Here is a 17,068-nt window from a genome sequence, read left to right on the forward strand (position 1 = left end):
CAGTTTAAAATGTAAATATATTTCAGGTACAATTTGATGTCGGTTGAGTAGGTGGATGGATCATTGAATAAACACATACACACCCAACTTCATGATCACATACGTAAACTCTCTCTCTTGCTATCCTACTCAGACTTTTGGAGATATATTTAAAAAGTGATTGTAAGCTATTTCTTCAGATATAATTTAAGATTAAGAGAAAATTCTGTTCATTTCTTATCTGAATTTAGCTTGATAGGATCTGCTTCCTGTTGCAACATGAAGAAATGTTTACCCTATATCTGACACAGTTAAGCAGATCTTTGATCAAAAGTTTTCCAGTTGTGACCATCCTGTCTTTTTATACGAGATCTGTCCATAGAGAAATTGAGACTTTTAAAAAAAGTGTCCAAATCCAGCTGGAACAGGGTTCTTGTGACAGTAGTGCTGTGTATGGGCAACTTTGAGCTTCAGTTTAATCAAAACCACGAAGTGTTAAAATGAATGTATGCTTAGTGCATTTGGTGATTTGCTGCAAATAGAACAATGAAAGATTTGGTAGAGTAATAAGTTTGTGTGAAATTCTATTTCAAACCAAGAAAAACTGTTATGGAAACTTTTTTGATATTGCAACTGCTCTGTTGAAAGAGTTGTGTGCAATGTCACAAGTAGTGCTTACATGTCAAATTGGGAAGAACCTCCGAATCTGAACAATATTCCACGACAACAGATGATGCTTACATTGAGAAAGTGTGCTGTGAACTGAGAAAATTGAGAAAGTGTGTTGTAAATTGTGAAAGATCATTGCACGATTGTCTCTGAAGTTTCTGAAGAAATAAGCAAGCATCAATAAAAAATTATGCAACATAATTTTAAAAGAGAAATTGAAGATGCACAAAATTTATGAAGAGAAGACCAAATTACTGTCTGGCAGTGACTGATCTTTTGAATGTTGATGTAAATTTTCTAAGAAGTATCATGATAGATGATGGAATGTTGGTGTATGGCTGTGATATTGAAACAAAAAAGGCAGATAACACAGTGGGTCATTATCATTATTTAACGTCTGTTATCTGTGCTAGTATCGGTTGTACAGTTTGACCAGGACTGGCAAGCTGGAAAGTTGCACCAGATTCCAATCTGATTTGGCATGGTTTCAATGACTAGATGCCTTTCCTAATACCAACCACTCCAAGAATGTAAATGGGTGCCTTTATGTGTCACCAGTACAGGTACCATTTGTGTGACACCAATATCTGCCACAACTGGGTTGATGGGTCTTCAAAGCACGGCATAATGCCAAAGGTCTTGGTCATTTGTCATTGCCTCCATGAGGTGTTGGAAGTTTGTTTTATATGGTCAAATAATCGATAAAGTATTTTATTGGATGTCCTGAAATGTGTGGAAAAGGATGTGTGAAAAACACCCGAGGATTGAGTGAACAAAGCCTGGATGTTACACCATGACAATACATCTGTTCATGTGTCATTCCTTATCTTTAACTATTCAACAGAGCATGAAGTGTCTCTTGCCACACAGCCACTCCATTTGAAAAGAATTGAGCACCATCTGATGCAAACACATAACCAAAACAGAAGAACTCCCCCATCCTAAAACTGTTGGAGTGGTGGTGTGTCAACAGAGGAAGGTAACAGTCTTGAAGGAAACAAATCTGATTAAATTGTAATTAATGCAATAACAGTTTTTTTTTTTGAAAAGACTTCATATTCAGCTTACTTCTTGTTTTAAGACTGTACTGTGTGATATGAGTAAATCTGGTCATTATTTCTGGTATGTGAGCAAGTATGGTATGTGTTATAGTAAGATTTGAACTGAGAATGCAAAGAGCTGGAACAAGTACCACATAGCATTTTGTCTGACATTATTACAGTTATACCAATCCACCACCTCAGAATTGTTTTTTTTACTAACACTAAAAGGATGAGAAGAAAAGCTAATGTCAATGGGATTTGAACTCAGAGCATAGACAAGCAGAACAAATATGAAGTATTTGATGTTCTAATGACTTCACAAATTCACTATGTTGTTTGTGTTGGATCAACACCAAAACAGAAGGCCAGAAGACAGAATCATTTTAAACTGCTATGCCTGCTGAATACAAAATATTGCCCCTTGTCTCTTCAAAGCCCCTGCTGGAATCTTTACTAAATGTAATTCAACAATTAACTATAACTTGTTCATAATTCCAAAGGTGTAGCACAATTTTTGTTTATCATTATTTTGATGTCTACTTCTCCATTCTTGCACGGATGAGACAAAACTTTGTTAAGACAAGATTTCCTATGGCTTGATGCCCTTCCTGATATTTGGGTTCGATCCACTGCAAGATACATTAAGTAAATGTCTCCTACCATAGACTCAGGCTAACCCAAGCCTTGTGAGTAAAATTCGGTCAGACAGACTGCATCTGTGTTTGGATGGTAGACTTAATGTGCCTCTTGGCTTTTCACACCACCTCCTTGTTCTTGTATGTCTTTAGCTAAGTCCACTCTTTTGCAAGATAACTATATCTTGATGTGCTTCATCCTCCCCCAGTCTCTCTATATGTGGCTGTTGTCTTTTCCTCTTTTGACTAAGTCACAAAAGAAGAAAAGAAAAGAAATATAACTATAATTAAAACCAACAAATCTACAACCTGTTTGGAATTGCCCAAAACCTTTTTACTTCACAGCATGAATATCACAACGTTCCATCTTTATTGTTGATCTGCCAAGCCTTCGTACTTATGTAATAATCAACTCTCTGAAACGAGTGGGTGTGTGATAAAATAGTTACCAGTATGACGCTAGGGAAGGGAGGAAAAAAAAAACATTTTATTTCATGAGTGTTACCTGTTATGTGACAGGTAACTTTGCATGTATAATTTTGCCATCATGGGAGACATCATAAACTAAGGTATATATGCAATAATTATAATTTAACTTTTATCACATTTCTAGGTGCATATACAAAACTATGAAATAAAAACTAATTTTTGAAAGAAAGATATTTATTACCTTAGAATAAAATTAAAATAAATTTCTCATTTGTATACTTGCAATAAATATACAGTACTATTTTTCTAAATTTTATAAACATAGGTGCAGGAGTGGCTGTGTGGTAAGTAGCTTGCTTACCAACCACACGGTTCTGGGTTCAGTCCCACTGTGTGACACTTTGGTCAAGTGTCTTCTACTATAGCCTCAGGCCAACCAAAGCCTTGTGAGTGGATTTGGTAGACGGAAACTTAAAGAAGCCCGTCGTATATATGTATGTGTGTGCATATGTTTGTCCCCCCAACATCGCTTGTGTTTACGTCCCCGTAACTTTGCGGTTCGGCAAAAGAGACCGATAGAATAAGTACTAGGCTTCCAAAGAATAAGTGCTGGGGTCAACTTGCTCGATTAAAGGCAGTGCTCCAGGATGGCCGCAGTCAAATGACTGAAACAAGTAAAAGAGTAAAGAGAGTATAATTGCAATCTACTCCAAGAACCTACCTCTGCAAATTTTCTTTATAAATCGTATATTTTTCAGAAAGTTATTGCCTGCCACCAAGCCTCATATGTGCATTCACCCTGCACCTCCTATGCTAATTCTCTCTCCCCACCCCTCTCTATACAATGTAAAGCATGACTGGAGCAATCAACCAACTAACATCTATTACTATTATATTAATACATCATGACATAATGATCTTGAGACTCATTCTTAACATATTCTCAATTAACATTCATGAATTCCTTCTCCAGAACCTCCAAAACTGCAGCTCAGTCACAGTAAACCATTTTAACCTGACATATCAAAACTTTAATTTCTTTAATAATCTTGGCACTTGGGTAAAATGTCTACATGTATTTTAGTTTTAGGTAAATGTTTAAAGATAAACCTTTGCAACCATAGAACCCATGATTGGTCACAGGCATGTCATCACTGCTGTTGGGACCAGGTTTGTGAAATTTTGTTTTAGTAACATCAGTTACTAGACATATTGATTTGTACATGTATGTGTTTACATACCATGTAGAGGTTCCTTCATTGATTCATTTGTGTTGAAGAGATATTCTGTAAGTCAGGGAAATGGCTTTGCTCTCTATGCAGAGAGGGAGCAGATAGAAACTCCATTCAGTGTACTCTGTGTAAACTATGGATATAGTGGAAACAGAGGAAGCCTATTAGGGAGGGTAGACTTTACATGTGGCAGATGTTTAGAAGCAATAAATACAAGAAACACATGCGAAAAAGATTCTCTCAAATGCTTTGATGTTTCCCTAAAAGTAGCTGATAACTTCTGTTATCTAGGGGACCTAATTACCAGTGAACATAAGAACAGACGAAGAAGTTCAGACAACTATTACCTCTATAGCTAAAAGAGAAAAAAGATTTCTCTTTCAGAGTGAAGGGGTGGCTGTATGATGCCTGTATTTGAAGTTCGATGATGCATGGTAGTGGGACATGGGGTAGAGAGAAATGGAACCAACATGTTTTGCTGGATAACACTAGTCTGCATGAATGATGGAATATAAGCTGTTCATAAGAGGAATTAAATGTTGTGTACCAGAGAGAAAAGACTGAGCTGATACAGGCATGTAATGCATATGTATGACAGCTGTAGGAAGAGATGCAGGGGCTAAAGTGGATAGAACCTGAGGAAGAAGAAGAACCAAGAAGACATGGGATGAAATGGTGAAAACTGATCTCAAGATATTGGACCTCAGGGAAGAGATGACAGGAAATCATGATGATTGGTGACATGCAATGCTAGAAACAAATATTGAAATGTTGGGAGTGATAGAAGCTGGGTATATTTGGGTTTCTTTGCTCAATAAACCCCAACTGAGACGATATCTGCTGTCTACCATCCCTCTTGATATTCACTGTATCATGCTGTCATCATTATCAACATTTAATGTCTTTTCCATACTGACATGGGTTGGGTGGTTTGACAGGAACTGGCAAGGCCAGGGGAGGCAACAAGTTCCATAGTTTGTTTTGGCTTGGTTTCTACAGTTGGATGCTCTTCTATTGCCAACCACTTTACAAAGTGTACTAGGTGCATGGCACCAATACTTTTTATGTGGAACCTTGGTTTTTGGCTGTAAGGACATGCCTGACTCTTTACATCAGTTCCCAATGTCCCATACCATTTGTATAACAAGGAATGACACTGGACATATCTGTACTCATCCCCACTCCGACTATCTGGCACTCAGTGTATCCAGCTGTTGCCCTTCTTTACTAACAGTCAACATTCTTTTTCTATCTCTCTCTACTCTCCCACTCCTTACCCATATTGTTGTCTCTACCATCATACTCTTGTTCCTTTCACCCCAAACCATCTTGCCTCCCTTTTGTCATCACCATCTACCACTAAACCTCTTAAAAAAAAACTGAAGATTTTGACCTAAAGATAATCAATTGTGGTTCCAGTGCTATCAGAATGAAAGGAATTACAGAACATTTCTGTAATTCTTCAGAGTTGCAAGTGTTGTATAAACAATTTCTTTCCAACTGATAACCAAAAGGGTTTTTATAATTTGATAAAGAAAAACATTTAAAAAATTAAAATAACATTAATAAATTAGCAATAAAAAAAATATTATTGATGTCATTTATAGAATGTGAGGGTGTGGACAACTGTAAATGACAAGGAAACATATCTTACTGGGATATAGACTAAACTGAAGATAAGACACATATAAGGAAATATAGGTTTGTAATTTGTTATATTTCCTCATAGGTGCAGGCATGGCTATGATTAAGAAGCTTGCTTTACAACCATATAGTTTCAGGTTCAGTCCCACAGTGCAGCACACCTTGGGTAAGTCTCTTCTATTGTAGCCCCAAGCTGACCAATGCCTTGTCAATGACTTTGATAGATGGGCATGTGTCTTTGAATCAAAGATTAACTCCTGTCCCCAAAACTTTAGGCTTTATGCCTGCAGCAGAATCGTTAGCACACCAGACAAAATTATTTAGAAGCATTTCTTCTGGCTTTACAGAGTTCAAATTCTGCAGTAGTCAATTTTTTCCCCATCCTTTTGAAGTTGATAAAATAAGTATCAGTTGAGCACTGGGGCCAAGGTAATTGACTTAGCCCCCTCCCCCCAATATTTCAGACCTTATGCTTGTAGCAGAGAAAAGAATATCATTATCATCGCAGTTCTCTCATGAGGATGGTGGGTGTCATAGGACTGTTTAACTCTAGGTCAACATTAGTTGGTAAGTTGTTGAGCAGGTGATGGACAGTGGGTGGAGTGGGGAGTTGGTACTTTTTACTTTATTGAACATTGTAAGTGCAGGCATGGGAGTTTGCTTTAAGAACCTTGCTTCTCAGTCATGTGATTTTAGGTTCAGTCCCATTGTGCAGCACCTTGGCAATTGTCTTCTACAATAGCTCCAGGATAACCAATGCCTTGTGAATGAATTAGGTAGATAGAAACCTGCAGAAAGCCCCAGGATAACTAATGCCTTGTGAATGAATTTGGTAGATAGAAATCTCAGCAATATGTATTCATCTAACTCATGCCAGCATAGAAAAACAGATGTAAAACAAACTGAATATTTTCAAGTAAGAATGAAAACACTGGCTGCTGTAAATTTCAACATTTGCCCATTGTTAGTGCAGTTATAATGGCTGACCATCATTATCATCAACACTCTCATCATGTAATGTCACTGTTCCATGCTGGCATGGGTTTGACGGTTTGACAGGACCCAATGTGTCTGAAGACTGCATTGTGTGACAATGTCTGGTTTGACGTAGCTTCTATGGCTAGATTCCCTTCCAAACACCAACCACTTTACAGATGTACTGAGTGCTTGGTTTTTTTTCATGGCACCAGCACAAGTGAGGCCATCATGCAGCCTGCAAGATTTAAATCCCCTTCAACTGAGAGGGGTAGCAGTAGAGATGGAGGCAGCTATGCTATAAGAGGAAGGGTTAAAGTGAGAGACAAGAGGGACAGAAAAGAAAAGATTTCTTACTGAAGTGGAACTTAATGGCAACTGGGAATTGTCAGGATGGAAACAAAAAGAGATAAAATAGCGGTGATGCAGTGTGAGGGTGAATTCACAAGCTACAATCTTTGGTTTGGTATGTTAGCAATCCAAGTTAATTCAAATATTGTTGGAGTTTAGTCAAAGAAATACAATAACATGGCATAGATAGATTGAAATGTCAATAAAATTGTATCATAACAGTGTTGACAGAAAATTATTGTACAAGCATTTGTAGAGGTCAGCAGAAGGTGCTGACAGGGGGAAGGGGTTTAAATAAGTATGTTCACACCTTAGTTTCAGTATTCCAGAGCCATACAGAAATTATTTCTTCGGTGCTATTCATCCCCATTGGGGTGTCATAACTGTATTTTACACCCTACACTGCTAATGCTTTAAGAAATGAAATGAAACAGATTTGGTGGAGTTTGAATACAGTCATGTGAGGTGAGAAAGAAGGGAGTGAAGATGTTAGTGAATAAATAACATATTCAGAGCTAGACATCACAGAATGAAATAATTAATAAATGTTTACTTAAGGATAAACAACTTCCTACTTAGGTTAAAAGATGTTAAATAAAATTGTTTCCACCATACTTGAGATGACCTTCAGTTCTAAAGGATACAACTTTCAAAATGTCTATACCTAATTTAAGACCTTTGCTAATAATTTTATGAAAAAATCTTCTGTTAATTTATATTCCGAACACATTAAAAAAGCTAATTATTTTAGGAAATCCCTCCAAATTCTTTATCATTTCCAAAATAAATTGAAACATGTAGGCAGTGTATTGTAAAAGGGTTGCACATACACACAATGCAAAATGTATACCTGTGGTCTAATTACATCCTCCTTGTATACGAGTCACCTGTGCCAATATTAAAAGAGGTTTCACATTTGGAAGAAAAATCTTTATGAGGAATATATAAGAGGTTGCTCAACCTATTGGAAATAACAACCAAATTTCCCTCAAATCACACAATGTTGCTTTTACAATACACATGGATCAATAGGTGAGAGAATGCAGTTTTGGTTCCACTATTTCCAGGAGAAAAGACAGCGTAGTCATAGTTAGTGTCTTTAACCCTAGTCTGCTTGGACAGGGCCAAACAACATCATTATTATGATGTTTTGCTCGATAAAATTAATTCATACATATATATATATATATTGCCATATGTGTGTGTGTTTTAGCTATCACTCACAAGCCATATGACCGGATAAGTTCATCCTCGACCCAGTGGAACATATCGAGGATGAGACAACTGCAGGTTTATGCCCGTCGTTAAGGGGGTGTACTGCACGGCATTGACCCCTTACTATTCAATGGTGCACCCTCAGATTTACAGTGATACACTTATGTCGAAACTCCACTTTAGCATTATTAGAAATTAATGCCCACCCAGAATATTCTGAAGCACTCCTAGGCATGAAAGTCTAACGATGGGCCTTTGCGGGTGGAGAGCTGCACCAGCACTAGGCTTGCACTCCTTTCAGCAGAGTAGAATAACGTGAAATGGCGCACCTTACTCAAGGATACAATGCGCCGCCCAGTCCATGAATCGAACCGCTAACCTTACGATCGCAATACCAACACCTTAACCACTAGGCCACGCGCCTAATTAAGTGTATATAAACCAGTGTATTTACACGCTCGTAAATGCATACAAAAGTAACTCTAGACAATACATGTATTTTTATGACCGACCCGTCTTCAGATACAGTGCTTGTCCAACGTGTCCTTCCTTTATCTTTAAACGATAAGAATATTATTTGAGGTATATTTGGTTGTTATTTCATAACAGGTCAAGTGACTATATACAGGTTGCCGGCGATAAAAGAGGTAAACGATTTGTGTCTCGTTAGGTACATCATCCTGACTGTTAGATATTTTACTTTTGGGACATATGATGCACTTTACACATGCATGTAACGCGCGTGTGTGTATACATAAGATGAAATGTGTGTGTAAATAACATTATATATGGATACAACCCTCCCATAACCCGATACTAATAGGCCCGTTTTCACATCAATGGGCACAAACTAGGAATTAACTGTCCTTCATGTGTGTGTGTGTGTATGTATGTTACACACACAGTAAACATACATACAAGTATATAAAACTGAATGCATACAACACATGCATGCATGTATCTACGTTATGTATTCTGATTATCTGAAATTACGCCAGACACAATGAAGACCTAACACACAGCTGACAGTATTAACTGATACGTTAACATTTTAACATGCAATTTCCAAACTAGTTGCGTGAGGAAACACCCACGCAACAGAAAAAATCATTGTTATTATTATCATAGATGTTGTTATCAAATTGATTGTTATGGTAGTTCAATGTTGATTTAATTGAAGAAGCCGGTTAGTTATCAGTCTGATAACATCAATAAAGGTTATCGAGTACATATTTAGCCGGCCACAGATAAACACAATAAGAAGTACATCCATTTACAAATACATTTATGTAATACTTTATATACACAAGTTCTTATATGGTCACATAACCAGCTAGAAACAACAGCCAAATCTTACTCAAGGAATAGACTGGATAATTGTAGTTCTCGTCATACTATATCTAATGAAAAAGCGGGATGATCATCTTTGGAACGCTTATGTTGGTCGGCCTGCTTGATCAGGACCGGCTTTACCTAAAGTTAAAGAAATAAAAAAAAAAAAAAATCACGGATCGAAAGATATCTTCTAAGTGGTCCCTAGATTTGCTAGAAAACGCAACCACATGTACTCAAAACCGCGACTGCTGTTTAAGAAAAGGTCAGTGGATAATGTGTTTATGGGTACACGGTGCTCGAGGATAGGACGGGATTCGTTGAATCGCCTATTAATCTATCATATCAGTGTATCCCTAGGATTTGCGTATATACTCATATATTTACACGCGCGCGTTTGTATTGTATATAGCTCATATATATCTCATACGTTCTCAGCAGACAGAAGGTGATGGTATGAAGATTAGTTGAAACAGGAACAACATTTGACTGATCCACATATATATTTTACCGGTGATTGTATTCAGGTTTTCGTAGTCCGCATTACAAGGCTATGTTGGAGCACCGTCTTCAAAGTTGTATGTTCTATACACATACGCATGTGTGTGTATATGAATGTATATACCCCCCCCCCCCCCCCCACACACTCATATCCGTAGGTGGACACGGTGATTATACACCATGGCTTTCCTTAATGGGGAATACAGAAATGTGTGTACGTACGTAATGTATGTACAGCGTACAACGGCGAAGGCGGTGCTCCGACATGGCCTTGTAGTAATGGTTACAAATTGAACATATTGATCACCGGTAAAATATTGATTCAAGGATCACATACAGGTAAAAGGTTCGAAAACTCCACCGAATACCAACTTGGATCTGCATTGTTGTTACCTTTGGAGGTAATGTGACGAATTGGGTTCGTATCACTGCTCGGACTGCTGTTGGGAAACCTCGATCCCCTTGTTTATTGAATGAACCTCAAGAAAAACAAGTGATCACATGGTTAATCCGAGAAGCGATTGTATCATCGATAATCTTGTTTTAGAAAATCTCATTTATCTTCCTCATCTTTTAAGGACCGACATGAAATAAAAGAATGAGATTGTATATATGTGTGTATATACAAGCTATCACTATAATGTGTTAGTAAAATGATACATACAAGTGTGTATATTGGTAAATTGATGTTTGGAATTAAATATTAGATATAGGGGTGCATATGTATATAATACATAGGATTCCTTGAATGAAATAGTATTGAAAGTTCCAGCATTGACTTGGCTTTCTCTGATGACCAAAGTAAACCTAAAGAACTAAAATGTAATTTAAGGCTGCATTAATTGATAAAAAAATAAAAACGTCGAGCAGAATCATAATCTTGATGGGTTGAATTAAAATTGTTTGACGCTGGAAACAATCCAAAATTCACGTGAAAACATTATTTTTTGTCTTTAACAAACATTCTCTCGGTAAATTTATTTTCAAGATAAAGAATTTGCTTAATAATAGTTCAGAAAGATGGCAAGAGAGAAAAAGATGTGGAATTTATGTTGTTTGGGTGTTATCAATGTTTAAGGAATATTTATAGAAATAACGGAAATGGAGTTTGGCCAAGATGAAGCTTTTAAGATTTCTGAAACTAAACATAAACCAACAAATAACATATATATAATACACTCACACATATGTATGTACGTGTGTGTGTGTATATATAAGCGTATTTTGGGGGTGAATGAAAATATTATCAATAGTTGAAATTAGAAAAGAAAAGCATGATAATCATGTGCCTATCTAGCTATCTATCTATCTATCCATCCACACGAACAATTACATTATATATACACATACAGGAAATGAAACGTGTACACGTCTTCGCATTTTCTATTTTACCCCATGTTAAGTAGGAGGAATTAAAATTAAAACAAAACCTGCAATTCTTCTATGATAAAGTTAAGACCAAGTCTGCAAAAGTTTAACCAAATATACAGTGTGCGCGCGTGTATGTATGTATATATATATATATATATATATATATGACACACACACAATTAGAAGACAATTAAGAACAGTTACGTCACTTGTTGGCACCAGTCATATCAAATAAACCCCCCAAGACTTAAATATATAACCGACACTACTTTATAGAAATATGTTTTAACATATTACAATATTTTAGACATTAGTGTGTCGTCTGTGAATTTAGAACTACAACACGCACCTTGATACATAACTACCTTCGTCTCTATAAAGATTATTATTATTATTATAAATAATATCAATGTTTGGTCATAAGATAAGCGTAAAACATAAAATATGAATAATTGATGTTAAGTCACTTGACGGTTATGGTTTAGTTGTACAAGAATAGATTTAAAAACCCCCAGACGTAATTGAATACATAATACAAGTGTGCGTATGTCTATTGACACACACACACATATATATGTGTGTGCGTATGTGTGTGTACAAAGTATAAAACATGAGGACAAAAGAAAAAAACAAGTCGTCGTAGTTACTAATAATCACACGCAACACTTACGTGTGTTTATTTATATGTATGTATGTATGTGTCAGTGTACATGCTGCTAGATACTGAAGTTGCTTTTCTTTTAGCGGCTTGTGTCTGTATGTTTATATATATATATATATATATTGAAAGTGAGATAGCTTCATTGTATACGCAGTAGAAGTTGATTTGTATGTGGAGTAAGTTTATAAAATATTGTGATATTTTTGCAGCTTTAATAATAAAGTGTATATATATATATTGCTATATAACACACGAGACTGGATATTTCTTCTTTGGTTATCATAAATAAAAGAAAAAGATAAATGATATTGAACATAATTACAACGGGAATTAAATACAGGAGTAAAGACACGATTTGAAGAAGTCGACATTAAAGTAAGTTGATGGAGGAAAAGGCTTACCTCAGATTTGGTGAGGCGATGTCTTGCCAACTTGACCACGGCGAAGTTTCCTTTGCCGAGGGTTCGTTCTATATCGTAAAATCCCACTCGAACGGCTTGCTGCATACTACAAGTGTTAGAGTTGGCCATGACCATGGTAGCAGGCAAGAGAGGGCCCGGAGCAAGGCCGGCCTGGAGTTGACAACCACTCCAAAGCTGGGGGATGGAGGGTCGAGCGACACGGGAAGTTCTCGGCTAGGACAACATCTCCTCACAGTAGTACGATTACTGTTGGGGGTAGCGATGTGTGAGATGAGAGATGACGGGCGGAGAATGAATAAAGAAGACGAACGGTTAAACATACTACTGTAGACTGAATAAAGTGATTGGGTTTATTTGCCTTCCTCTCAGTAAGAAAAAAAAAACGGTGTTCACTAGAAGCGGGAGTAAGCGGAATGTCGAGAAGAGCGGGAGGAATGACGAGTGTCGGGAATGGCGGGAGTTGAGAGTGTTGAATGACGTAGTAGGAGAGCACCTGGCGTAGATTCCTCCGCGCTTCTACAGGGGAAGAGTAGGAAGAGTAGATCTTATAGAAGAAGTTGCACGACGATTTTGTTGGTCACACATAGCTTCCTGTCACTCTCCGTCTGTCTCCCTCTCACTCCATAGGAGGAGAAGTGAGAGCTAATAACTGTTGTATTAATTAGGATATGCTACTGCAACTGTTAATCACTATGAAGATGATGATGACGATGGTGGGGGTGGTGATGGTAGCCATTTCACGATAAGACGGTCATTTTTAATGTACTTGAGAGTTCTGACTAGTTTGGCCACAACGCTCACATTTACCCAAAGTAATTGCTTTCACATCGTTGATATAAACAGTGTGTGTATATATATATATATATATATATATATATATATATATATATATATATATATATATATATATATATATATATATATATATATATATATATCACTATATGTGTGTGTGTCTGTATGCACATGTATGTATATGTGTGTATGTATGACATATCTGCGTGTGTGAGAGAAAGAAACAGAGTGTTTAATCACATCATTCATAAACAGCGTAGATACGTAATCATACATCACGGATATAAACAACACATACAATCATATATCGCTCATATGAACACAGTGTGTGTGTGTGTAAATTACCTTGTATCCATTAGATCAGTTTTCTCACTCGATAATATATATATATATATATATTTGGCAGGAGTGAATAAGTGTCACATATTTTTACAGATATATATATATATATATATATATATATATATATATATATATATATATATATATATATATATATTAGCAACTCAATGCTAATCCCTGTATATTTATGATTATATATATATATATATATATATATATATATATATATATATATATATATATATATACACATATACACATATATAGTCATACCTCATATATACACAGTGTTTATATGTAATTATACATAACTGATATAAACACGTTTATATGTAATCATACATCGATTAATATAAACATATCGTATGTATTACCGATATATGGTTTTATATCTATCTATCTATCTATCTATCTATCTATCTATCTATCTATCTATCTATCTATCTATCTATCTATCTAACTTACTAGAGAGAGAGAGAGAAAAAGAGATAGAGGGGGAGGGAGAGAGACAAGCAATAATACATTGCTCATATAAACATAGTGTATATTTGTAATGATACATGGCTGTTATAAACACTTATTTATGTAATCATACATCGCTGATATCAATAGTGTATATAATCTCGCTTTAACATACTTGGAGTTCAGACTAACTTTAGCCACAACGTTGTATTATACACAATATGTGTAATCACACATGATTACGGGTTCTGGTGAAGCTCATGACCCACACGTATATATACATGATATATACAGCCGTATACCCTCCATATATAAAATATATAGCCATATATCCTCCATATATAAAATCCTAACCCTAACCTAACCCTAAAACCCTAACTCTAACCCTAACCCTAACTCTAAAATTCTATCCCTAACCCTAAAACCCTAACCCTGATCCTAAAACCCAACCCTAACCCTAACTCTAAAACCCGAACCCTAACCCTAAAACCCGAACCCTAACCCTAAAACCTTAAAGCTAAAACCAGTACAAACGCACGAACGATGTCATAAATAACAGTGACAAACGAAATATATACCGCCGATAGTTGTTGTTGACAAACAACGGCAGTAATTTTATTCAAGGGAAAAGATCCCAAAATAGGCAATTTCGAAAACGCTTAAACAAAACAAAAATACTTCCACAAACAAAATAAACTGAAATTTTTTTAAAAATAACTAATAACTGAATTGATTAAATTATATACACGTGTATCTCAAATGTAAATATATCAGAAATAACAGTGACAAAGTAAATTTACACCGCCAGAACGTCTTGTTGACAAACCACAGCAATAATTGTTTTCACCTCAATAGACGTCATTGGTTGGTTGAAATTACCGAAATACGACAACTTCGACACGAAATAACTTCGAAAATAAAGAATTTTCTTAAAAAACGCCCAGAGTAAATGATGTTTTAAATGACACACACACACACACACACACACACACACAACAATCTATCTATCTATCTATCTATCTATCTATCTATCTATCTATATTTTTGTCTATCTAGTTTTTAGATGTAAGAAGATGAAGATGTGCACAACTTTGTTATTCGCTTCAGTTGTTTCTGTACCACACCATTTCTAACCACATTTGCGTGTAAATTATTCCGTTCGAAAAATTACGTAATGTATGTTGTGGAATATGTCGGAATGGCACTTCAACAAAGTTATTAGTCGTGCCCCTTTGCATTGAACGAAAAATATGTATTTGGTTTTCCTTATATACGTATATATGTAGGCGTGGCCCTCTGGTAAGAAGTTTTCTTCCCAACCACATGGTTCCGTCCTCATTCTCACTGAGTGACATGTTGTGGCAAATGTCTACAAGTATAGACTCAATCTGACTAAAGCCGTCTGAGTGAATTTGGTTGACAGAAACTGAAAGAAGCTCGTCGTATACATACATACATTGTCAAATCAACTAAACGAACAATAAAATTAACAATAGCGAACAACAGAAGGACGTGCACTAGGAATGTATTAGTTTGACGCTCAGTAAACGAGAGAGTTTTTGATGTTTCGAGTATAACTCATCGTCGGAAAAGAAATCCCCAATAGCGCGCGCGGAGTTTTTGTGCCTGTGTTTGTTCCCCACCGTCACTTAATAGCCGCTGTTGGTGTGTTAGTAGTTTGGCAAAAAAGACCGATAGAAAAAGTACCAGGGGTCGATTCGTGCGACTAAAATTCTTTAAGGTGGTGTCCCTGTATGGCTGCAGTCTAATGATTGAAACAAAAGATACACCCCCCCACACACACACGCACGCACACAAACACACACGAACAACTGAAATTTTATGCGTGGCCATAAAAGTTCTCTAATCTTTTTGTGTGTCTAGAGTGAAAGTAAGACAACAGCTGTGCTAATGATGCTTATTGGGACAGGAAAAAACAGGTGGCAACAGCTGTCCTCTTGTCTCCAAATTAAAGAAACCCTGTGACTTAATTGAAAGTTTCTATTATTTGTCAACATATCATGGCAGTCGAATGTTACTGTTATTTAGCCCCAGGAAACCTCGTCTTCAGCTGGCTATACGACACAGTATCTGTCCTTGTATTTTCGACCAAGGGAGTTTAGCATCCCCACTCAGCACAAAACAATATCTGTGTATCGCGATTTCTGGGTTATTTCTCTTCATCAACACAGAATAACTGTTCGGCTAGAGGTGGCGCTGATAAAACTCCTGTTCGAAATATATAGTTTTCAAAATGACACGCAGTCACTGATCTAATAAGACAGAAAATTTCAATTTGTAAATCTCTCGACGAAAGACGTTGTGTCGTATAGCCAGCTAGAGACGATGTTTCCTGGGGCTAAATTACCGTAACATTCGACTGCCACGTTATGTTGGCAAATAATCTTTATTCAAGAGTACTGTTACTGAATATCTCTCGTTGAGAAATTTACAAATAGACATTTTCTATTTTATTAGATCAGTGACTGCGTGTCACTTTGAAGACTTTATATTTCGAACAAAAGTTTAGCACCGCCACCTCTAACCAAACAGCTATTCTGCGCTGATAAAGGGAAGTAACTCAGAAATCGCCATACACAGATATTGTTTTGTGCTGAGTGGGGATGCTAAACTCCCTTGGTCGAAAATATAAGGACACATATTGTGTCGTATAACCAGCTAGAGACGAGGTTTCCAGGGGCTAAATAACAGTAACATTCGACTGCCACGTTATGTTGGCAAATAATCTTTATTCTGTAACTTAATGTCCTGTCAGTTCAGGGAAATCCTTGATCCTGGAGATTATCTCTTTTTATTTAGAGTTAGTCACAACTGCTACAAGGCGTTTGTCTACTTTTTGTCGAAGTGAAACTGAATTTGAATAAATCAGGTTCACAACTTGTACATCTTTGTTTGTCTTATATTATCCGTATCCATGTCACTGGGCATTGTGAGTCTTTACCCTTAGGTCAGTTTTGTTACACACACACACACACACACACACACACAC

General features: G+C 36.5%; 1 protein-coding gene across 1 annotated transcript in view; it reads right to left on the reverse strand.

Moving 5' to 3' along the window:
• The window catches only part of LOC106872502 (serine/threonine-protein kinase SIK1), a 75,753-nt gene extending 62,687 nt beyond the window's left edge, over positions 1 to 13,066 (reverse strand). The window contains exon 1 of the mRNA XM_014919520.3: positions 12,439 to 13,066. Within this exon, the coding sequence (XP_014775006.1) occupies positions 12,439 to 12,573 (135 nt within the window). The 5' untranslated portion in view covers positions 12,574 to 13,066. The remainder of the gene's footprint in view (positions 1 to 12,438) is intronic.
• Positions 13,067 to 17,068: the final 4,002 nt, after the last annotated feature.

Source organism: Octopus bimaculoides, chromosome 5 (assembly GCF_046866305.1).
Source record: "Octopus bimaculoides isolate indiv1 chromosome 5, ASM4686630v1, whole genome shotgun sequence".
In the NCBI taxonomy this organism is placed as follows: Eukaryota; Metazoa; Mollusca; class Cephalopoda; order Octopoda; family Octopodidae; genus Octopus; species Octopus bimaculoides.